Genomic DNA, 15,331 nt, shown 5'->3' on the forward strand with positions numbered 1-15,331 from the left:
GGCTGTCTATGCAGGAATTCATGAAAGGAGGATGCTACGGAATTGAGAGAAAATATCCCAAAGTAGACTCACGGTCTTAAAAATTATTATGATAAAGTCTGAGGGGAAAAAAGCAAGGTCCACTGAATCCTGGGCAAATTGCCTTTGAATTGGTGGTGAGGCCCTTGAAGACACAGATCCAGATGGGAATCAGCATAAAGCTACTTTATTGTAGATCATGGGTTTGCCAAGAAAACTTGAAATTGGGAAAATGGCCTTAGAGTAGAAAAGAATGACACCTGTAATATAACTTGTCCTGATCAAGCATAGTAGATATCAATAAAGAGGACTGAAAGATACCATTTCAGGGTTATTGCTATAAACTGCGTAACATGTCAAAGTGGATCTCTCTCCTGTGCTTCATAAGAGGAAATGTTTGCAATGAGGAGAGAAAAGGACACTGCCCTGGAGAGAAATGAATTGAGAAATTCATTAATTTGGGTATGAAGGCTGCAAACTTAAAAAACAAACACGAAACGAACAAAACAAGCCTACAAACCAACAAAGCCTCAGATGAGTCTCATGGAAACAGGAAGAGTTTCATATCTTTCGTATATGATGAAACAATGAATTAAATTGCTCCAGAAACGAGCCTTCTAACGTAGTATTTGGTCTCAGGAAAGTTTTCGCAAAGTCATTTTTTTTTTCTTTTTTAGCCAGGAATTAAGGGCACCCATCAACCAGTCATGCAAAGTGGCAGCTTCCATTTTCCATAGTGAATATTAAGGCAGCTGGGGCCCAGTACCGCAGTGCTCATTTCCTCTTTTTCTTGGCTTACGCTTAACTTCCTCCTTGCCTCAGAAGAAGCTTCCTTGGGAGGAGCGTTGGGGAAAGGGTTCACCTGGGGTGAAGCAGAGCAGAGCCTCAATGAGAGCCTCCCCCAGGTCTTCCCCCATTCTTCATCCCCCAGGAGGATGCGGAGGTCCTCTTTCTGGATTTCGGTCTGACATTAAAGTCTTGCTGAGTATTCTCACTCTCATTTGCCTGGGCTGTCATTCAACATATTCAGCTCCTTAGAGCCATGCAGGGATCATGAGTAAAGTTTATAAGAAAGTTAGCAAATTGCAGGTACACAGCCCAGTAGCAGTGTGGCTTTGTCCAACTTATAAGGTGACTCTGCATCCTTGAATCGGTTCAACTTTTCTCCTTTCCTGAGGGAATAGGTGTTCTTTCCCATCCCTGGGCCTTGATCAGCAGTTACTCTTTTAAACTGGTTCTCCTGGGAACCATCTGCTACAGAAGCAGCCCCAGCTCCCTTTCCAGAAGGGAGAAGCCCCTGCCCCCCAGCACTGATGTGACCCCCGTCTTGCCCAACACCTCTTGCCACTGTCCTATTTCCAAGGTCTCTATCCTCGTGCAGCTTCTCTTTGGCTGCTCTCCAGATCCCATGGTTAAAACAAATATTTTCCACAATTGAAAGGCCCTTTAAGCTATTTTGGTTGTATTCTTTCTATCTCATTTTCCTTCTTCTGGCCTCCCTCCTCCTCTCTACTGCCCAGTTCTCCCAGCTGTAATATTTCTTACTCTGTTTCTTTTACTTCTTCTTCTTTTTTTTTTTTTCTTCACACAGCATGTGGGATCTTAGTTCCCTGACCAAGGACCAAACCTGTGTCCCTTCCAGTGGAAGCACGGAGTCTTAACCACGGGACCACCAGGGAAGTCACGCTTGCTCTGTTCCTTGAATATTTCTTCTCAGTTTCCTGTCCAACTACCTGTACTTAAATTTCTTATACAAAAGATACAGCAAAAAGTGGTGTACCTCATTTATGTAGTACCCTGAGTCACTCCAGCTTTCAAAGTTGAAGAAATTTACTGGAAGATCATTCAAGATTGTCACAAATAAACAGCTGAAGGGCCTGACTAAAATGATTGCAAACTCCCATGGAAAGACTCAAATCAATGGGGAGTTTGTCACCCTGCAGAATGAAGGTTTGGATAGAGAATCTAAAGAGATACATTTTCCTAAATTCTAAACATGCTCATTCAAAGCAAACAAACAAATACAAATAGAGGTATTCATTTACCTGTCTTCAAATGCTTTCATTTGTTCCATCTATAAATGAAGTTTGGTAAGTTTTGTAAATGCTGTCTTTGGATGACATTTTGTGAACATTTTATTAAAATTCTGTGGATTAGCACTTGTTTCAACATTCCAAATAGAATAAAGCTAATACACATGCTCTGGCAAGGCTTTTACCTAACTTGACAATACAGAGAACTTGCCAAGTAGCACGGGAGAGTTGTTATTTTTCTATCTCATTCATTGCCAAGCAAAAAAAAAAAAATAGAGATAGAAGAAATTGAAAATCGTCTTATCTTTTGGTTTACTCAGTGGTCAAAAGACATTAAATTTTCTCTGAGATTATAGAATCTAAAGACAAAGTTCCCATTTTCCTGACATTTACATTTTTAAGGTCAGATGAATGATGTGACCTGTCTCTTTGAGCAGACGTGTATGACAATGACTGGTTTGCTCAGTTGCCTGTGCGGACTTCCTTCTAGAAACTGACCACTGCATGCTACTTGGTGTTTCCTGATGCCTTTAGGAATGCAGTTTCATCTTCTTAAAACTTAAAAACTAAAGGAATTCATGGGAGTTTCTATCCATGTAAATGGATAGAATTCCCTTGTAAATGCTCTTGCTATTTCTACCTTAACGACTGCTAAAATGTCACTTTCCCTCAATGCAAGAGTTGCTTCTTTGATTACAATGCTGATCGTATTGTAAACTCCCGATTCTTCACAGCAGGACCCAAGGTGACCTTCCTTCCCCACAGTCTCAGAGATGACCTTGTCAGCTCCTGGTTGCTCACTGGCCTCAGACCATTTGCACAACTGGTGCCTTATACTCTCTGTAAAAATGGGCAAAAGAGAGTCAGAAATATTTGCCTTCCCACCCTAATTGTGATGTCACCTCGTGTGGGTCAAGATAAGGGGGCACGAGACAGCAATCCTGTAGCTATGAATACGCCATGTCCCAGTCGCTCGAGAGGTGATACAGGTGGGAACGGGTGACTATGGGATTGGCTAGATGTCACTTTGACTGCCTCGCCCATGTCACCCTGGTGCCTCTCTCTCTGTGGCTTTCTTCTGCACAATGCTCTGTCTACTGTGTATTTCCTGCCCCCTTTTCTACCGTGGGCTCCTTGCAACTCCACAAATACTGACCACCTATTATCACTGATGACAAACACACCTTCACATTATGACTAAGGGCATTCCATCAGGCAACCCTGCTTTCTCTCTGCACCAGATGAATTGTCAAATTATGACCTGATTCTAGTCCTGGCTAGAATCTTTTCCTGCTGACCTAATGTATAAAGCACTCTCTGTTTTTTACCTACTATGCTGAGCTCATTCAAGACCTACTATGATGGTTAATTTTATGTTAGTTAGGCCATGATACTCAGATATTTGGTCAAACATTATTCTAGCTGCTTCTGTGAAAGTATTTTTTAGATGAAAATAACATTTAAATCAGTTGACTTTGTGTAAAACAAATTACCTTCTATAGTGTGGGAGGGCCTCATCAGTTGAAGGCCTCAATTAAAAAAAAAAGAAACCTGACCTCCCCAGAGGAAATGGAAATTCTGTCAGCAGTCTCCTCCCTGGGTCTCTGGCCTGCCAGCCTACCTTGCAGATTTTGAACTTGCTAGCCTTCACAGTTGCATGGGTCAAGTCCTTAAAATCATTATGTTGACCTATTTATGTGGCACAGTTTTCTGTATTTATCAACCTCTTCTTTTCTCCTCACTGTAAAATACTCGACAGATCAATCAAAAGCATTGCTAATAATGGATACTTATCAATCTTCCTCATTATGTAAATATGAACCAACAAAAATGGATGCAAGTGACCATGTCAAGGGTCTGAGAACAAGCTAAGGCTGGCATCTCCTGGGATGTGCTCACTGGTCGTATGACCATAAAGTGGCAACAAGAAGACAATACTTGGACATCTGGGAGTGTGACCCAGACCAGCTCACTTGCATATAGTACAGACACTGTAGACACAGAGATCCCCACCACCCACTATTGAGCTCATAACAGACGCTGCTCATTAATCAGGCCAAGCTTTCTTGCCGAAAGCCATTCATGGCTTCAGAATTCTTCATAATGGTTTTACCTCTTAACTACCACTCAGATCAGTTCATTTTTGTCCAACTCCCCTTCTATCACCCAAGTCCAGGCCATCAACATTTCCAGCATGGATTGCTGTTAACACTCTTCTAACTGATTGCTTGCTTTTGCCCACCTCCAGCCAATTCCTCACAATGCAGTCAGAGATCTATTTAAAAGCAGATTTGCTGTGTCATTCCCAAGCTTAAGACCCTTTCAATGTTCTTAACAGGGCTCATAAAACTCGATGTTTCTGTTCATTAAAATGTTGAAAAGAGATTAAAGGGACCACTACTCTGCATAGAAAATTAGATCATAACTTGAGGACGGAATTGGGAAGAGCTGGAAAAAGGGTGGTCATGGAGGAGAGGTTTGAGAAAATGAGGGCTGAATAGCACTGCAGCAGGGCGAGGGCATCAGATCAGTTCAACTGGAGGCAGAAAGTCAGAAAACACATTTTCTTGGGAATTGCCACAATTTGGGGCAGGGCATTGAATTTCCCAAATATAAAATTTGGAGGACAGTACTATCTCAGCTTTGATCCAATTTGAGAGTTGGAAGGCCTTCACTTTTCAGTTTTCTCTGGGCATTGTGAAGATGGTATCTAGGGATGGAGTGTAATTGCAAGCCCCTGTTGAATGGCCGTCCATTCCTTCTTTGAGATGAAATTTTCCCCATGGACCTCTGAACTCCTTTTATAAGTGGCATATTCCTGCTGGGAAAATTTACTGTTTGGTCCTCAGTTTAGAAATACAAGGAAGAAGAGGTCAAACATGTTGACCTTAGTGGTGTAAAGTTCAGCTGAGTTTTCCTTACAAATCTTTCCAAGTCTTAATTATTATCTTTTCATCTTGAAGTGGAGCAAATTAAATAACATCTTGGCCAGGCCCTTCTGGTTGAGAGTTAGGAAGTAAAATGTTTTGGCTGGGAGAGTGGCTTATTGCATATTTCGTCCACTTCATGCCTCCACATGAATCCGTGTGGTATTAATACATCCCATGGGGTGGAGCTAATTAAAGTTGTTCAGCACTCTCATTTTGACAAAAGTATTTACCAATGAGGAATATCACCTTTCATGTGAGGCTGTCTCTGGAGATGCATGAGGACCAATACACAGAGAGGTATATCCTCCAGGAGTTTACCATCTGACACCAGAAAACACTGATGGACCCAATGAAGTTGACAGCAGTAACAAATAGTTATGAACCCCCAAGCATGTGCCAGACACTGTGCTCAGTGCAGGAGTTTTTTAAAAAAGGGATAAGAACACATTCTTTCACTTCAGGAAGTCAGTCTTGGAGGGACCCCAGAGATGCATACCAATCGTTTCAATACTGAGTGGTAAATGTTTGATGGAGGTATATATACTTTTTTATTTTAGAGTCAGGGAAAAAATGGTAATTATGAGTCTTTTCAGGTAGCAGTTGGGAAAAGCTTCACAGAGGAGGTGGCATGTTGGCTGGAACTTAAAGTATGAGTAGGAGGTCATCAGGCTAGAAGGATGGATGGGTGTTATAAGCACAAGAGAAAATAATTTGTGCAAAGCCACAAAGGCATGACTATGGATGACATATTATGGCAATGGGGAGCGGAACGACCAGAATAGATAGCTGCCCACTGTTTCTGTACCACTTAATTGGTTCGCTCTGAGCTGCTTTTTTAGGTAGAGCCAAAAGGGAAATAATCAAATTAACCCATCAACTCTTACTTTCATGGAGGTATTATGCTATACATTCATTCATTTACTCCTTCAACTCATTTAATATATATTAATTGCCTGTCTAGATGTTCCACGCATCTGACTTGACACTGAAGATGCTGCAGTGAATAGAGACAGACCGAGTCCTTGACCTCTTGGAATATGAGCACCTGGGTTCTCTAATGGGTTCATTCAGTTTAGTTCATCTCACTGATTCCTTTCAATGGAGTCAAAGGCTGAGGCCAGATTAAGAAAAGTCAGAAATGTGTGGTGTTTTAACCTATTACCCAGGTTGGGGGATGTGATGGCTAATTTGACTGGGCCATGGGGTGCCCAGATATTTGGGTAAACACTGTTCTGGGTGTGTCTGTGAGGGTGTTTCAGGATGAGATTAAGATTTGAATTCATAGACTGAGTAAAGCAGGTTCCTCCCTAATGTGGGTGGGCCTCATCCAATCTGTTGGAAGCCTGAATAAGACAAAAGGCGAAGTAAGGTGGAATTCACTCTCTCTGCCTGTCTTTGAGCTGGAACACTGGTCTTCTTTTGCTTTTGGACTTGGACTCAGATTGGGACTCACACCACTGATGCTCCTGGGTCTCCAGCTTGCTGACTGCAGATCTGGGATGTCTCAGCCTCCATAAGCATGGGAACCAATTCCTTACAGTGAATCTATCTCTATCTCTATCTCGATCTCGATCTCGATCTCTATCATCTCTATCTCTATCTCTAATCCCCTGTTGGTTCTGTTTCTCTGGAGAACCCAGATTAATGCAGGAAATTAAAGGCAAAACAACGTCCAATAGCAGAATAGCTCTGCCTAAAGTTTGCTTTTTCACCGTTTAAGATATTGCAATTTATTGAGAGATCTGGCTTACATCTTAAATGGAATGTCTAGCAAGTGAAAAACTGTAATTTGGGAGGGAGAACACTAAAGAGCTTCTTTTTTTGATGGGTCAGATCATCATTCTAATGAACGAAAAGGAAAATGTATCGCTGCCTACGCACATGTAAACCAAACCAAACCAAACCACACAAAATTTCTATCCTAATGATATGATACCACTTTTGAACGAGTTGGATGCATGTTATGTGGAGAACAGAATGTTGATTTTATCCTATAGGTTTATGACTCATTTGTATGAAATAGGAATAATCTTAACAGATAACTGGCTCTGCAAGAAAGAATGGGATCAACTAACCTAAAAAAATAAAAATAGGAGACCTCAGAATTCGAGACCAGACAGACACCAATTCATTCAGTGTTCTAGAGGCACATTTTGCAAGTACTTTATCTCAGGGGATTAACCACTACATTAGACTACTTAAGCTGAGAGATTTCTATGAGTACTTGACTGAGATTTTAATGGCTTAGTGGGCGTTTGGTGACACTAACCTTAAAAATTTTCCAGGCTAGAATTATCTCAGTGATGCCAAGGTGCAGAGCTTTGGAGTCCTGGCTGTCATCTACGTGTGCTGCGAAGAGACCCAGAATTTTATGACGGAGGGAAGGCTTGGTTCTGCCTAGAGCTGCTCTGTGTTTTCCTTCCTGTTTCTACATATATGAGTGGGATGCCTTTTTATCAGGGATGTTTCCTAGTTGGGGTCTTCAGTGGTCATTGAGATATGTCCTTTCTATCCCTGGTTGGGCTGATTACGAAAACGTATGGATCTGCCTTTCATTGGCAACCTAGCATACTTGCTGTGTAAACCCAGGCCAACAAATATAGTGCTTCTTGGTCAATACTAATCAAAAGCTCAGTTATGAGTGTAATTTTTATTTATGGGGCATTGACTGAAGGTTATGCAGCATAGTCATTTCCTCTGGATACTCTAAAATCAATCCTTGAGTTAAGGCAGACGGTCAGCACGTGTCCCTCATGGAACCACTGTAATGAACTGGGTTCAGGCATTCGTCATGCGTCTCCAGGGAGGGCCTTCTAGGAAACACCTGACCCGGAGTTTATGCTGTAGGGAGGCTGAGGCAGACAGAACGTGGTTCACCGTAACCCAGATGCTCCTCCTTAGAAGGACTCATAGGAGAAATTTTTTTCTCCTAAGCAATTACCATGCTCTAAGCATGCAGATTCCAAATTATGTGACAAAGTGCATTGTCCTCACTGCACAGTCTGTTGAGAAGCTCAAAGACAAATTCATGAACCACCTAAAGCAAACAAAGAACTTTCTGATGTTTACTTTCTAAACAATTTTCCGTATGGAGTCACTTGATTTTTAAAAAATATTATTATGGTGAAACATAACATAAAATTAGACATTTTAAAGTGAATGGTTTAACTTGTAAAATGCCAAATATAAAAAAGGAGTGATGGCAATATTCAGTTCAATATTGCCTTAATTCTGTTATTCTAAAATTATTTATTAGTTATAAACGTCTGATGACCTCAAAAAAAGTGAATGATTCAGTAATTGTGTTGGGAAAATTCACAACGTTGTGTAACCACCACCTCTGTCTAGTTCCCAAACATTTTCATTACTCCAAGAGTCATCTGACCTATCTTTGTTTCATCTTTTCTTCCATTTTTCTTTCAGTTCTTTAAGATAAAATCTGATTGTATTTCACACAAGTCTGTAAACCATCATCACCTTTTTTGGGGAATGAGGCAGGATTTTAATAAACAAATTATTTTAAAAAACCTAAGAACCAAGAATGACTCATCTTGCGGAAGCTAAATGAAGGAGTGTAAAGGGAGTGTCAATAGGAGCCCTGCACCAGCAGTGTAGTAAAATAAAGATGGAAATGAGGCTGCTAAACTGAAAAAAGATCTGTGATTTTTGTGAAAATTGTGTCCCTGTAACGTGTGAAACCTTGTGAAAACTGTGGTGATTAGGAGGTGAGATTGTGAAGACTCAGAAGGCTAGACTATTAAAAAAAAATGACAAGGTAGTGAAATAGAGAAAGAAGAGGCTGTGGGTTGAAGGCAAGCAAGTTTGGGGCAATATATATTTTTTTAAATGATGCGGTTACTAAGCCAAACATAGTGTAATAGGTGGAAGAAACTTGAATGATGGTCCTGGCTTTGCCACCAGCTACACGGTGTGACCTTGAGCAAGGCACTTCCCATCTCTAGCCTTGGTTTTCTTACCTGTGAAACATACAGCTTAACTAGAGTATGTCTAAGAGTCTTTCCAGCTTTAGTGTTCTATGGTATATTCATGAATGGAAGGAATGTATACAAAAAATGAAAACAGTAAAGCAATTTTGAAAATACAATAATACTTTCATCATAGATATACTATCGTTTTTACTAATATACCCAAAATGCTGATCTTATAATAAGGTTTTTTGATATCATAATGAAGGAAAGAAATCCAGTGAGCATTTAATATCATTCATGTCACCAAAAGGTGGTCTGTTTTATCTAACCAACTTTTAAGTGATTTAAAAGTCAAAATAGCAGTTGTTGTGAATTGTGGTTGATTATCAATGGCCATAAATGCTTTGCTACTTCTTCCATCAAGAGATAAGGTCTATGTTCCCTCCTCTTTAATCAAGATGGACGCTATGGCTGCCTAACCATTAGTATGTGAGGAAGTGACACTGTTTCTGGGCCCTGAGGAGATTGGAGCCTTCCACTTTTTTCTCTTGTGATAATGACTCCTTGAACCCAGCTGCCATGCTGAGAGGAAGCTCAAGCAGCCCCTCAGAGAGGCTACACAGTGGAGAAATGAGGCCTCCAGCCAACAGCTCTGGCTGCCCACCGATTTGTCAGCTGTGTGAGTGAGCCCTCTTGAAAAAAGATCTTCAGCACCAGTTGAGACGCTCTAGTTGTCACAACATGGGGCAGAGAAGAGCTGTCCCTACTGCTCCCTGTCCAAATTTCAGATTTATGGGCAAAATAAGTGATTGTTGTTTTAAGGCACTAGCTTTAAGGGTGATTTGTAATGCAGAAATAGATAACTGTATCATGCGGTTAATATTTAGTCACTGGTAATCATGTAAACCAAAAATAATCTGTGTAGGTGGTTCTGCTATCATGCCATACATGTTTTTGTGAAAAACCCTGTACTCAGTAAAATTGCATACTAATTTCACACAAGGTTTATGAGGAAAATAAGAATGAGGTAGACCACCAAAACCCATAGAATTTTGTAAAGAGCCCTAACTAAAACAGAAACAATTCTATTAAAAATATCAGCCACAAAAAATCTTCCCTGGCATTTGCACTGAGAATCACAGAGCATCCTTATCAGCCTTATATCTTGGGGTTCATGCTTCCTTAAAGACATTTTTTACTTATAGTTTCACCAGGGAGCTGTATAAAGTGGGAAGCACAGAGGTTCCTAAAGCCACTATATCCACTACTTCTTGCACTAAAAAAAGACTCTTCTGCAGAATATTTGCTTTTTTTTTCATAAGGTCTTCATATATTGATAAAGATTTCCTCTTTAACTGTGAGAAAGTTTGACCTTATTGCCTCGAAAGTAAACATTCTTGAAAATTCAGAAATGAACAAGGAACCTCAAAAAACTAAAAATAGAATTACCAAATGATCCAGCAATCCCACTCCTGGATATAGATCCAGACAAAGCTATAATTCGAAAAGATACATCTACCCCTATGTTCATAGCAGCACTGTTCACAATAGCCAAGACATGGAAACAACCTAAATGTCCATCAACAGAAGAATGGATAAAGAAAATGTGGTATATATACACAATGGAATACAACTCAGCCATAAAAAAGAATGAAGTTATGCCATTTGCAGAAACATGGATGGACTTAGAGATTATCATACTAAGTGAAGTAAGTCGGACAGAGAAAGACAAATATATGATATCACTTATATGTGGTATCTAAAATCTGACACAAATGAAACTATCTATGAAACAGAAATGGGCTCACAGATAGAGAGAACAGACTTGTGGTTGCCAAGGGAGAGGGGGGTCAGGGAGGGATGGATTGGGAGTTTGGGGTTAGCAGATGCAAACTAGTATATATAGAATGGATAAAAAACAAGGTCCTACTGTAGAGCACAGGGAACTATATTCAATATCCTGTGATAAACCATAATGGAAAAGAATATGAGAAAGAAAGTATATATATGTATAACTGAATCACTTTGCTGTACAGCAGAAATTAACACAACATTGTAAATCAACTATACATCAATTAAAAAAAAGTTAATTAATTAAAAAGTAAAAAAAAAAAGTAAACTAGGAGGATTTCAATGTTTACTGACATCCTTATTGACCAATTACACATGTGCTAATTGGCACTAAAGAAACACACATAGCAGAACAGACAGTATCTGGGGTCAGCCTGTGTATGGCGAATAGGAATACAAATACTGATTGTAAGAGCCCAATCCTCTGTCGCCATAGCCCCTTGTCATGGACGTGGGCCTTAGGACCAACCTTGTCCTGACAGACTCTCAGGTTTGAAGCCCAGTTGAGATGGCTGTTCTGGGTGGGCAGAGGTTGGGGCTGCTTTGGTTTCAGCTTCTTTCACCAGATCTGTCAGGAAAGGGCTGTCAGTGCTCTCTGTGGGACTGGGGATGAGAGCTGAGGAAAGGATGCTGAGGGTGACCACCTCTTTAGAAGAAGGTGGTTCAGTGGACAGCTCTTCTGTTGGAAACAGTGGTGGGACCCAACCTTCTCCTGGGTGAAGGATGACTTTATCACTGGTCTTTGAGATAGTGTCATAGATGGATTCCTCAAAGAGGATGTTGTCATCTAACACAGACTCTGTGGGGAGTAAACTCACCAGGTAGACTCTGTCCTGCTCTGTCCACTGTCTCCAGCATGGGTTGACCAAGAGGAAATTCTGGACTCAGAGTAGCAACCTGAAGAAGGAATTTAGGACAGATGTTGACAAGGGACATTTCTCTGTATGTGAGAAGGGTTATACTCTGTATTTTTTCTTTTCATTTAAATTTAAGCAAATCATTTTGTAGTTGACTTGAATCTATTGTGGATTCTGCTATAGGTTCTGATACAGAAACATGTCCTGAAAGGAAAACATGCATTGATACAGTAGTAAAATACGATCTCTTGGCTGAGTCTGCCTGTATAGGGTTAACTGATACCCAAAATACTTTGAAACGTGTGTCAATCATATTTGAACTTATGAATTTTTTTATTTAAAAAGGGAATAAAGCTTAGCGCTTCCATTTATGAACCCCGTAGTGACAACTTTTGGCATAAATTAAATGGACACAGCTTTAAATGAAATACAAAAGTTATTACTGAATTCATTATTTTTTACTTCCTAAGATATTAATTTATCCTTACAAACCCCCATAAATAAATATATAGATAAGACCTTAAGACTTAAGAACAGGAGGGAGGGGCAAGATGGCGGAAGAGTAAGACGCGGAGATCACCTTCCTCCCCACAGATACATGAGAAATACATCTACACATGGAACTGCTCCTACAGAACACCCACTGAACGCTGGCAGAAGACGTCAGACCTCCCAAAAGGCAAGAAAATCCCCACGTACTTGGGTAGGGCAAAAGAAAAAAGAAATAACAGAGACAAAAGAATAGGGACGGGATCTGCACCAGTGGGAGGGAGCTGTGAAGGAGGAAAGGTTTCCACACACTAGGAAGCCCCTTCGCGGGCGGAGACTGCGGGTAGCAGAGGGGGGAAGCTTCGGAGCCACGGAGGAGAGCGCAGCCACATTGGTGCGGAGGGCAAAGCGGAGAGATTCCCGCATAGAGGAGCGGTGCCGACCAGCACTCACCAGCCCGAGAGGCTTGTCTGCTCAGCCGCCGGGGCGGGCGGGGGCTGGGAGCTGAGGCTCGGGCTTCGGTCGGATCGCAGGGAGAGGACTGGGGTTGGCGGCGTGAACACAGCCTGAAAGGGGTTAGTGCGCCACAGCTAGCCGGGAGGGAGCCCGGGAAAAGTCTGCAGCTGCCGAAGAGGCAAGAGACTTTTTCTTGCCTCTGTTTCGCGGCGCGCAAGGAGAGGGGATTCAGAGCGCCGCCTAAACGAGCTCCAGAGACGGGCGCGAGCCGCGGCTATCAGCGCGGATCCCACAGCAACAGGGGCGCGGAGGGCAAAGCGGAGAGATTCCCGCACAGAGGAGCGGTGCCGACCAGCACTCACCAGCCCGAGAGGCTTGTCTGCTCACCCGCCGGGGCGGGCGGGGGCTGGGAGCTGAGGCGCGGGCTTCGGTCGGATCGCAGGGAGAGGACTGGGGTTGGCGGCGTGAACACAGCCTGAAAGGGGTTAGTGCGCCACAGCTAGCCGGGAGGGAGCCCGGGAAAAAGTCTGCAGCTGCCGAAGAGGCAAGAGACTTTTTCTTGCCTCTTTGTTTCGCGGCGTGCAAGGAGAGGGGATTCAGAGCGCCACTTAAACGAACTCCAGAGACGGGCGCGAGCCGCGGCTATCAGCGCGGACCCCAGAGACGGGCATGAGACGCTAAGGCTGCTGCTGCCGCCACCAAACAGCCTGTGTGCGAGCACAGGTCACTCTCCACACCGCCCCTCCCGGGAGCCTGTGCAGCCCCCCACGGCCAGGCTCCCGGGATCCAGGGACAACTTCCCCGGGAGAACGCACAGCGCGCCTCAGGCTGCTGCAACGTCACGCCGGCTTCTGCCGCCGCAGGCTCGCCCCGCCTCCTCCGTACCGCTCCCTCCCCCCGGCCTGACTGAGCCAGAGCCCCCGAAGCAGCTGCTCCTTTAACCCCGTTCTGTCTGGGCGGGGAACAGACGCCCTCAGGTGACCTATATGCAGAGGCGGGTCCAAATCCAAAGCTGAACCCCGGGAGCTGTACGAACAAAGAAGAGAAAGGGAAATCTCTCCCAGCAGCCTCAGAAGCAGCGGATTAAAGCTCCACAAACAACTTGATGTGCCTGCATCTGTTGAATACCTGAATAGACAACGAATCATCCCAAATTTAGGAGGTGGACTTTGGGAGCAGGATATATTAACTTTTCCCCTTTTCCTTTTTTTGTGAGTGTGTATGTGTATGCTTCTGGGTGAGATTTTGTCTGTATAGCTTTGCTCTCACCGTTAGTCCTAGGGTTAGGTCCGTCCGTTTTTTTTTTTTTTTTTTTTTTTTTTTTTTTTTTACTTAAAAAAATTTTTTTTCCCTAATAAATGTTTTCTTAATAATTTTTTCCTTATTTCTATTTTTAAAAAATTAAAGAAAATTTTTTAATAAGTTTTTTCATATTTTTTATTTTAAAAAATTAAAAAAATTTTTTTTCTTAATTTTTTTCTTATTTTTAGTATAAAAAATTAATAAATCTATTTTTAAAAATTAAAAAAAATTTTTTTTCTTAATAATTTTTTTCTTATTTTTTATTATAATTGCTTTATTTTATTTTATTTTATCCTCTTTCTTTCTTTCCATTTTTTCTCCCTTTTATTCTGAGCCGTGTGGATGAAAGGCTCTTGGTGCTCCAGCCAGGCATCAGGGCTTTGCCTCTGAGGTGGGAGAGCCAACTTCAGGACACTGGTCCACAAGAGACCTCCCAGCTCCACGTAATACCAAACGGCGAAAATCTCTCAGAGATCTCCATCTCAACATCAAGACCCAGCTTCACTCAACGACCAGCAAGCTACAGTGCTGGACATCCTATGCCAAACAACTAGCAAGACAGGAACACAGCCCCATCCATTAACAGAGAGGCTGCCTAAAATCATAATAAGGCCACAGACACCCCAAAACACACCACCAGATGTGGACGAGCCCACCAGAAAGACAACATCCAGCCTCATCCACCAGAACACAGGCACTAGTTCCCTCCACCAGGAAACCTACACAACCCACTGAACCAACCTTAGCCACTGGGGACAGATACCAAAAACAACGGGAACTACAAACCTGCAGCCTGTGAAAAGGAGACCCCAAACACAGTAAGACAAGCAAAATGAGAAGACAGAAAAACACACAGCAGATGAAGAAGCAAGGTAAAAACACACCAGGCCTAACAAATGAAGAGGAAATAGGCAGTCTACCTGAAAAAGAATTCAGAATAATGATAGTAAAGATGATCCAAAATCTTGGAAATAGAATAGACAAAATGCAAGAAACATTTAACAAGGACCTAGAAGAACTAAAGAGGAAACAAGCAACGATGAACAACACAATAAATGAAATTTAAAATACTCTAGAAGGGATCAATAGCAGAATAACTGAGGCAGAAGAACGGATAAGTGACCTGGAAGATAAAATAGTGGAAATAACTACTGCATTGCAGAATAAAGAAAAACGAATGAAAAGAACTGAGGACAGTCTCAGAGACCTCTGGAACAATATTAAATGCACCAACATTCGAATTATAGGGGTCCCAGAAGAAGAAGAGAAAAAGAAAGGGACTGAGAAAATATTTGAAGAGATTATAGTTGAAAACTTCCCTAATATGGGAAAGGAAATAGTTAATCAAGTCCAGGAAGCACAGAGAGTCCCATACAGGATAAATCCAAGGAGAAAAATGCCAAGACACATATTAATCAAACTATCAAAAATTAAATATAAAGAAAACATATTAAAAGCAGCAAGGG

The 15,331-nt window shown here is 41.9% G+C and overlaps 1 protein-coding gene across 2 annotated transcripts in view; it reads right to left on the reverse strand.

The window, feature by feature from the left end:
• The window catches only part of IMPG1 (interphotoreceptor matrix proteoglycan 1), a 126,355-nt gene that overhangs the window by 66,042 nt on the left and 44,982 nt on the right, over positions 1-15,331 (reverse strand). For both annotated transcript variants that reach the window (XM_061207431.1, XM_061207430.1), the window contains one exon: positions 11,576-11,658. In XM_061207431.1, coding sequence (XP_061063414.1) covers positions 11,576-11,658 — 83 coding nt within the window. The remainder of the gene's footprint in view (positions 1-11,575; positions 11,659-15,331) is intronic.

This window comes from Eubalaena glacialis, chromosome 12 (genome assembly GCF_028564815.1).
Source record: "Eubalaena glacialis isolate mEubGla1 chromosome 12, mEubGla1.1.hap2.+ XY, whole genome shotgun sequence".
NCBI classification, from domain to species: domain Eukaryota; kingdom Metazoa; phylum Chordata; class Mammalia; order Artiodactyla; family Balaenidae; genus Eubalaena; species Eubalaena glacialis.